The sequence below is a fragment of the Antechinus flavipes genome, chromosome 5 (assembly GCF_016432865.1).
Source record: "Antechinus flavipes isolate AdamAnt ecotype Samford, QLD, Australia chromosome 5, AdamAnt_v2, whole genome shotgun sequence".
NCBI lineage: Eukaryota > Metazoa > Chordata > Mammalia > Dasyuromorphia > Dasyuridae > Antechinus > Antechinus flavipes.
This window is the reverse complement of record NC_067402.1, coordinates 132,793,050-132,803,049: the sequence shown is the minus strand read 5'-3', so window position 1 is coordinate 132,803,049 and position 10,000 is coordinate 132,793,050. Positions and strand designations below refer to the sequence as shown.

Genomic DNA, 10,000 nt, shown 5'->3' with positions numbered 1-10,000 from the left:
TCATACAGATCAGTGTGACTCTTACTAGCACTAATGGGAACTAGTCCTGTCTGGAAAAAAAAATTCTAATGGATTAAAATGAAGCTTAATTGGTATATTTTCAGCATGAATACAAATTGCTAACCTTCAGTTACTTTTCAAACAGTATTATCCTTAGACATTTTGTGGAAGAGTCTCTTTAGAATACACACACACACACACACACACACACACACACACACACAGTGTACTTCTGTTTTTATTGTATCTCCAGACTCTGAAGAACAACATCTTGTGGTTGTCTTAAAAATATGGGCTTACCCTTATATCCACCTGCTAGCCTCCTGTTGGACTTTGCACTAAGTTGGAGCTGGTAGAAGAAATTTCTCAGTGCACCGCCTCTGCTCTGGGTCTTCCAATGGGAAGGCAAGAGGTGGGTCCGGTCTCGAACAGTATTAAAGGCACATTTGGCGCCAAAAAGATAGCCTGGAAATAGGAAGTACTGCTAGGTCAAGAAAACGAGGATCCGTGAGGGAACTCTATTATGCATAGGAAAAACAGCTAGGGATCCCTGAGAGAATTGCTGTAGTTGTGAGACAAGGTTGAGGTAAAGTAAGCATGAGGGTTAAAGGAAGAAATGTGGCAGGAAAGGTGAAAATGCAGTCACAAGAGTAGACTCTCTAGCTCTTATCTGCCAGGGGATCAGGGAAAGCTGTTGCAAGTAGTCTGGCCTGTGGGAATTGGGCTTTAAGTGGACCCAGGGATGCTTGGAATCTGTACAATTCAGTCACTATTCAGTTTAAATGAAAAGAAAAATTACCTGCTAGTCAAGTTTATCTTTGTTCTTTCTATAACTTTAATAAAATTTTTGTTTGCCATAATATAATTCTGCATTTTAAAAGCTTGAGGAACTTCCACCTTAAAACAAGCATTATAATTACAGGCAAATTACTCTTTGAGAAAGAAGGGTTTATTGTATCATTCCAGCTCTAACTTACACATTGTTTTCATTTTGGTTTGGAAATTTTGTAACAAACTTAAGTTTGGGTCTCTGTAACACATGGAATAATTACACTTTATTGTCTTTCGTGTAGTGTTAATATAGATGAAGTGGCCTTATGACCTGTAAAGATTAATGGTCCTATAGTTGAAAATTAAATCAGTCCAATTCATCAGGTACTCCATAGGAACATGATAAAATAGGGGATCTTTCCCTAATCCTTCCCTCAATCCCATACTGCTACATTCCAAAAATAAAAATGAAAATCGATGTTTTCAAGGAATGATTTAAATCACTTAAAATAAATTAATGATTGAAGATTTCCCAAATTTTGCAAAGTTAAAATGAATGCTGTTTATTTTACATGTAATGTCGAAAATCTCTTAAAAACAGTATTTTCATCTCTTTGAGAAATAAGTTATTTAAGTGAAAATTGTATGACATGTATGTAGTTATGAGAAATAGTTTGAGACTTTTGGAATATAGAGACATATTAGAAAATATGATTTTGACTTTTAAATGTACTTGGAAAAAATATTAGTTCACCAAAACCATTATTCAGTATAATCAAATCTCTTGCAAGTATACCTGTTAAGGGGAATATTGCACTACAGACACAGAAATGTAATGTTTCATTATGATATATCTGCAAATAATAGAATTATTGTATATTCTTGTGTCAGTGGTCCCATTGTTTCAAATTTATTATGGCAGTGTATTAAAAATAAAATAGCCTCTGAGATTTAACACTTAGTTTTCAGAGAGTTGGTTAGATTTTTTTTTTAGCATGATGAAATCTTTCCTCTTTCATAATTGTAGAAAGTCTTAAAAACTTATTTTCAGCCTTCAGGCAAAATAATCATTCTTAATATGGAGTCATTAAACATATTAATATTGGATTGGCTTTGAAAATGTGATTTTTATTTGTTTTCATATCATTTTCAAGACTTTTAGTTGATGAAGGTGTTATCATGATAGTATCATTTCTATACTTAATTGTCATGGCTATTAAATAGTTGGAGTATGTTTTACATCCTCTGTTTAATATTTTTAACTTGTTAATGAAAACTTAAATTTGAACCTGTTTCAAAAATAATCCTCACAATTTTACTATCAACTTAAAACTCTGTTAACATATTTTAAACATACACATTTGGTTTAAAAAAGAGCTCTTGCTTCTTGAAATAATATATGTCTTTTCCAAATTATTCTTTGAAGGTTATATTTAAGTTAGCCAAAAAAATCTAAAAACATTCATGTGCTTATTCAGTTTTTTTGTTCTTGTATGTTCAGCTATGTCCTTCATATTTGGCATTTTGATTTATTAGGCAATCATAAGTATTAAAGACTTTTACCATACCACTGCTAGATTTCAAATGCATTGTGCTTGGTGTCAATGATGAATTAATTCCAGTAGAGCACAAAAGTTCTCATTATTTAAAAAGCTTCTTTTTTTCTGAACTTTTATATCACAGTCAAGTTTGAAACATCAGAATTCTAGAACAATTATTATGGAGTTAGAGGTATATGATTTTGGTGTTAAATTTGTGAATTTCCCCCATGCATTACTTATTCTTGCAGAAACTGTATAGCCAACCTTTTTAAATAGTGTTAAATTAAAAAAAAAAGAGTATGTAAGACCATACATACCAACCACTATCATTTTAAAATTGAAATGCCTCACAAATTTGTAAATGAGAACTTTTGTATAATAGATACATATATTTGATTTTAACAATCAAATAGTCAAAATTTCCTAGGGTCTTTTTTACTTTTTTATAGCAAATTCGGGAAAGAAAATATTATATGGAATAATGGTAAGAACCATCTGTGACATTCTTACTATTTTTTTCCATGTATAGTTATTGCAATCCAACTTCCTTAATAAAAAAGTGATCATATTCATAGGGAAGAGTAAACCAATTTATTTGAATGATGTGTTGTGTTTTTGTGGAGTTTTTTACTTAACAGTTGGTGTTGAAGAAAACTAAGTAGTTTATCTTGGTCAAATATTAAGGCACTCAGTAACATCTTTATAAAAAATCCTGTATATTTTTAAAGAGAGGCATCAGAGATGGAGGTGTGGTATGGTGTATGTCTGTCCGTCAGAGACTTTTAGAGGCAAAGAAGGCAAGATGATCTATATGTATATATGTATTCTAAGGAAGTAGTGGGGAACAAAGTATGTTTCCTGCTGATGGTTGTGGATAACCATTACCTGTACTTGTGCAGGTATTGTGCTAAACTTTTGTACAATGTAATGAATATGGGCTGGAAGGATACAGGAAGTTTCCTGTTATCACTGAGGCAAATAAATATTTCCCATAGTACGGTTTTATGCCAATGGAACCCATAACTCTAGGGAAAAAAAATAAAACCACCAAGTCTAGTATTCAGTACTACCCTATCATAAAGTAAGGAGGTCTAATTGAGCTATGTCTTTATATCCTGCTATTTGTACAAATAAAAGACCACATCTTGATGCAAAATAAACACAAAAGCACTGTTGTGACTATAACAGGGAGTCATATACTAATTTATATAATAAGTGGTTGTGCACGCTTTATTCAAGATTATGGCTGCAAGAAATGGCATGAATTGCTGGGTGTGTTTAATGCTGGATTATAGCAATTTGAAACATGTCAAACACATGGCTAATGCCTCATGCTTCACTCATTCTTGCGTAAACCTGCATAGCCACCATCCATTATACCCTTGGTAACAACACAATTCTGCAAGTAAATATTGTTACACTAAGTAACCTTTCAATTCAAGTTGTTTAGGAAGAGAAAATGCAATCTTGTGCAGTCAGTTCCAGTGTCAGTTTAATGTTTCAAAAGGGAAGTGGTGTAGAGAATAAGTATCTGTACAGTGACTTGCAAAAGAAAGAAAAAGGAAGAAAGGAAAAAAAAGAAAGAAAAGAAAGTAAGAAAGAAAGAAAGAAAAAACTTACTGAAAAGAAGAAAAGTAAAACTTAATCATTCGGATTAAAGCGCTGAAGAGTTATTTTGTCAGCTGATCACTTGTCTATGATGGCAGAATTGAAGTTTTACCATATCATTGTAATTGAACAATAAAATGATAATCCCTAAACTCTCCGTTTCCTTTATCAAGAGGAAGTTATTTTCTCCATTTTTGTTCAATTCGTATTTTAGTATCTGATGCTAGAACAGCCTAGTTCACTCTTCAATGAAGACTTTTTGGATCATTGCAAATGCAACCCACTTTGAAAGTGCATATATAGTTTAATTTATGATGAATTCAAAATATCCTCTCAGATGTGAACCCTCATCTGACATTTTGTTTATTGTGCCTAAATATATTCACTTCTGATGGAGACAATACTTCGCTCTAACCAGAAACAACTTAGTATAATACTTGAAATGTCTACTACAATGAAAATGCCTTCTTCAAGTGAATGTACTTCCAAATTTTCTCATTCAAATGAATTACCCAATGTTAATCATATAATTTCATAATTGCTTTTATCTGTGTATATGATTATTAGGTCAAATCCCACTATTTTCCCTCGCAAAGTATCATTTCTAGATCTCTTTTTATAAACTGATTGTGTTAGCTTATAGATATTTCAATTTGTAATGTCCCCCTTGAACTGCATTCTAAGATTTTACAAAGACACAAACACTATAGTGAACAGGAGAACCTTTTTGTTAATGTGAATTGAAAATATATAAGTATTCTCTAATAATTGTAACAAAAGATTCAGACATATAAATGTATGGTTAATTTTTATGCTCTCCAGGTTATGATACAGGTTATATATAAAAATCCAGCTCTATTTAACACAACCAAGTGGTCATGACATATTCATGAAAGGTCAGTTTTAAAGTATTGAACTTGTCTATTCCATTTGATAATATGGCACTTTAATGTTTATCTTTTTTCTAAATTTTAAACTCTGCTAGAAAGAGAAAAATACATATTCTTAGCACATTTCTATGTGTATTCCACTGTATATTCCAGATGTTTTATTGGACTTGAATTTTATAAAAACAAAATGAATATCTGCTCCTATAGTTGAAGAAGACCCACATTAGAATTTTCATATTACTAGTAAGGGCAATCAGGCCCTTTTCTCTGAATATTTTAAACATTGTGCATGTAAAATTTATGCCTAATTTGAATACTTATTAGCTGCCTAATCTCAGAAAAGAGTATTAGCTTTGTTTTCTTCTTGTAAAATTCATCACTCTGTGTATCACATTTTTCATTTATATTATTTTTCTTAGTTAATGTTCAATAGAATGTTTAACAAGGACTGTTTGCTCATAAACACATCTGGTTCAGAAGTTGTTTACTGTAGTTATAGCAGCTGCCTTTCTGTATGTTAACTATCTTCATGTTTATTTTATTTCAAATCCTATTTATTCTTGATCTAAATTCTTTAAACTAATATATGTAATTTAGGTTATAACTTTCTTCACCTAACCTAGTAGCAGAAGCATTTAAATACAATGAAATTTTAGTAGATCTTCTTTAATATTACTTATTTAGTCTAGTGGAGATAATCTTACATTTCTTAGATTCTATCAAAATTCTCATCAAAACTCATAAATTTAAGTACATGTTTGGATTAGCATTCAAAATGCTATATACTATAGGTATGTGTCTATATATACAAATATATGTGTGCACACTTGAATGTATCGTGGAGGAGATGCTAGGGAGTATAGTTGTATGCCATGTGAAGGAACATTAAACTTGCATTTACTTTAGAGTAAATTCATTGTTTTAATAAAAATAGAAAGAATATTTAATATATAGCCAAGTTGAAAGTAAGAGAATAGCCTAATAAAGATGCAATGATCTTTATTTCCATATTTAAACTTAAGTATGCTGTTTATCTATTTAGTTGCTATTAAAGTGCCTGCTCAGCCAGGTTGTTTTCCAGAATTTTTGTGTACAGAGAATTGAAGTTTTTGTTGTTGTTCTAGTTTAGACCATTAGAACATAATATTGGATTTAGATATAATTGAGAGCCAAAATTGACCTTTTCAGATTGCAGATGCAAAATGCACCTTGAAATTCTGGTTTGTAAGGGCACATTGCTCCTTTATTTACTGCAAGGATTTCAACTGATCTTGGCAGGACATCTCATTGCTATCCTGAAAGTACAGTATATTTATGCAGTGAAAATGATAAAACATTTATTACTGTAGAGAAGGTAATATGCATAATTTATGCTGTTTTTAGCACAATCATTAGTGATATTCTTGATAGATTTTATTTCCAGCTTTCATATCTAATACATGCCTGGAAAATTAATTTTATATCTTTCATTTATTTGCCTATGTTAAAATTGAGTTTTAAGTCATCTTCAAGTGAACAGTTTGATTGCTGCTCATGCATAAGCTTAATTACTTCCCAGGAAGGACAGTATTAAATGTTTTAAATGTCAGAAAAATAAATGAATATGAGCTGTTTGATTAAAAAAATAGGCAATATCTGACGTGTTTGCGGCAGGAGCTTTTTCTTAAAATGCCTCCAAGGCAAAATTTTATTTAGTCACAAAAAAGGAGAAGCCCATTATACTATTTATCATTGGTTGATACCATATGATTTGTAACACCCTTACAAAATTTTAATTTTGTATGATTAGCTGTGCATCATTAAACAACAGCCTTGCATAAGATATGCTGTAAAATTCTGACAGAATCAAGATAGTGAATATTTTAAATAAGGCTGTATAGTCATCCATGGTTGTCAAAGGTAGATAATAGGAAATATAGAGCAGACTGTGCACTCGTGCCTTCATTTAAACTGGTTTTATAGGTAGACTTTAAAATGTATTCGTTCATAAATGCTATTGACCATGCTGCATGCATGGTATGTTATTTTGGCTGTTAAATGTAACCACACAAAGATTGCTTATAGAAACCATAATTTCAGTGATTAGTATCTGGATGAAAGCTGAATTTGTATTACATTTCTTGGTAAATGACTATGCAGGGCTTCTCTCCCCCCCCCTCCCCAAAAGATGCTGTCTCTGTAATTGGCAGAGAGGGCCATCTTGATAATGGAAGTGTGAAGGTGTAACGGGTGTTAATTGATACTTCTTAATCACTTTTAGGTATTAAGTCATGATGCAGGAATCTGCGACAGAGACAATAAGCAACAGTTCAATGAATCAAAATGGAATGAGCACTCTAAGCAGCCAATTAGATGCTGGCAGCAGAGATGGAAGATCAAGTGGTGACACCAGCACAGAAGTAAGCACAGTAGAACTGCTGCATCTGCAACAACAGCAGGTAAGTTTTGTTTTGCTCACTGTTTCCTTAAAAACAAACCAGGCTGTTTCCTCAATTGGGAAGAATATATTCCTAGGAAATTTAGCATATTATATACACATATCTGTATATAATGTATTAATATATTAATATTAATTAATCATTATTAGATTTATGTGTATTAATCTACAGAATGCAGAGGGGTTGACTTGGTCTCATTTTGAGCATATGGGAATCAGAAGCAAAGGTATTATTTTCTTATACCTTATGCCACCTCAGCAACCTGAGAAGAGTGTCCTTAATGTACCACCTTATTAATTAAGTGCACAGGGCAATTTAAAAAGATTCTGTAAAGGTTTGTAATACATGTTTTTAGGGCTTCTGGTTTCCTGTCTAGTATTTCTGGGCTGTCGAATGTGATCCTTCATTTTCCACCAGAGGGCCTCCTTACTTGATACTTTCTCATACAATGAATTGTTCCCAAGTCTGAGCTGAGGTGAAAAGGACCACAAGGACTTCTCCCCACACAGATGTTGCTCTTCGATAGTTATAAATAATGGTTATTGTTTACTTAACACCAGCTAACTAATGTTGGAATCACATGGATTACCTAGGTACCTGTCCCTGAAAATTCTTCTCTGCATGGCAGTAGAAATGTCAGAGTGTATTGTATTTATTATCTTTGGTTATCTTTTAACTATTTCTGTTTGCCTCTGGTGCCCCATAAAATGTAGTTGTCAATTTAAAAGTTTGTTTTTTTTTTTTTTTTAAAGAAACAGATTCTGAACAAAAGTATTATATATTTTAAACTGGCTGCCTGACTTTTTTTTTTTTTCAGATTTCATTAGTGACCTTAAATTTTGTTTTCAATCTAAAAATAGTAATTCCATCCTTCCTTTTCTCAGGACTGCAGAAACAATGACAGAGGACAGATAACTTAAAAGCATATTCTTTGGTAGGCCAGAAAGTCTATACTATTTCTGTTACACAATACTTTGTTTTTGGATCAATGAGTAACTATCTAAAAATTTCTGATAGAACTGATATTTTATGGAAAAGTCTCATAATAGAAAAGGGACAGTATTCACATCTTAGTTGGGCCTCAGTAAACAGTAGATCATGTTCGATTCCCTAAATAAAATAAGAGAAAAGGAGAAGAGAAAGAGAACAAACATTTATATAGTCCCTACTATGTGTCAGACACTGTGCTACATGTTTTACAGATATTCTCATGTGACAAAAAATTAATGCAGATTTTATCAGAAATTGATTGAAAAGTGATTGAAATGGGAGTGAAAACACAATTTTCTAAAAAAGTTAAAGTCTGAAATCTGAGAAGTTGTTAATGTTTTACATCTGGGCACTGTTTTACAGAATATTCTATTTTAACAGCTGTGCATAACACTTTGCATAAGCTTTCAGTTGTCTTAAAATTATGTAACGTATTATATTCAGCAATTATTAGGATGAAAAATTTGATTTCTTTTGGATACCTTTTCACAGCATCTGCTTTTAAATGCCTACTAAATTCTTAGGATTAGCTCATTTTATAGACTACTGTAAATAAAGCCAGTGGTTTACTATAGTTCATTTTCCTTCTACTTCAGATTGTTTGCAGTTCAAAACACATCAGCAGAATATTGTAGGATGTATGCTATTTATTGGTTCCTCCAAGTAAGAACCTTGTCTGTTTAGCCAGTATGTTTTTCCATGTTGTTATCGAGATTCCACTAGATATTATCTGCAAAAACTAGTGAAAATAACAATTGAGGGAAAAAAATTCATCTAGTACTATGAAGTAGCAGATAGGTTTTGAAGAGAGGTTAAGGAATGATTCCTTTTTCTTAAAGCTATGATTAGATGTTAAGTAAGCAGACAAACAGAACAAAATCATAGGTAAATGAAATAGGACTCTGGAGATGTTTTAGTGGGGTCTATAAGGTTAGATAATAGTCTGAGTTTATCATTTATTTTGCCCTATATAACCCCTATGAAACAAATAAGTAAGCACAAAAAGTCATGTCCTTTAGCTGACACAGAAAGTTTAGAGGTATGTTTCACATTTGTAGAGGACCTGCTGAATGTGAATTAAATCTTTCAACATTTGGGGATGCCAGTAATGATAATTTAACTTTTATTAGTTGAGTTTAGTAAGTTGCAGGATCAGTGTGCTAAACTCCTTATAACTTGCATATTTCCTTTTTTTGTGTGTTACTCTTTTATAAGTACTATTGAAATACAAATTGATGCTTTTAATTTTTGCTATTCTGTGAGTTTCTTTTCTGTAGGCTTTTTTTTTCCCAAAAATGATAAGTATTGTAGTTTTGTCTTTTATGTGTAATTAACTCAAACTGTTTGTCAGTGCTTTTTAATAAGCATCTTTCCTTAGAACTGAAAATAGTAATGAAAATAGATTGAAGTGGATTAATGGAGTGAAAATTTGAGATAATATCCCAAATTTCTCTTCATTTATGCTTTTGGAAGTTTAACATTCAGGTTAATGTTTTTGTATTAGAAAGAATAAAATAAAAATATAGCACCACTGAGTTCTTACCCAGAATCTCTTCTTTCTCAGTGAAATTTTGTATTTCTTATTGTAAGTAAAAATATAAACAAGTACAATTCTTTTTTCTTTGTAGTTTAGATAAAATGTGTTCTGTCCATTAGATTTTATTTCAATGAATCTCTCTCATACCTACACATATGGATAGATGTGTGTATATATATGCTAGATAATTTGACTTAAAGTAGATCGTTATGACCATTCCTGCTT

At 31.7% G+C, this 10,000-nt stretch overlaps 1 protein-coding gene across 2 annotated transcripts in view; it reads left to right on the top strand.

Annotated features, from left to right (window-relative positions):
• FOXP2 (forkhead box P2) overlaps positions 1–10,000 on the top strand; it is a 711,055-nt gene that overhangs the window by 407,185 nt on the left and 293,870 nt on the right. For both annotated transcript variants that reach the window (XM_052001611.1, XM_052001612.1), the window contains one exon: positions 7,071–7,248. In XM_052001611.1, the coding sequence (XP_051857571.1) occupies positions 7,081–7,248 (168 nt within the window). In that variant the 5' untranslated portion in view covers positions 7,071–7,080. The remainder of the gene's footprint in view (positions 1–7,070; positions 7,249–10,000) is intronic.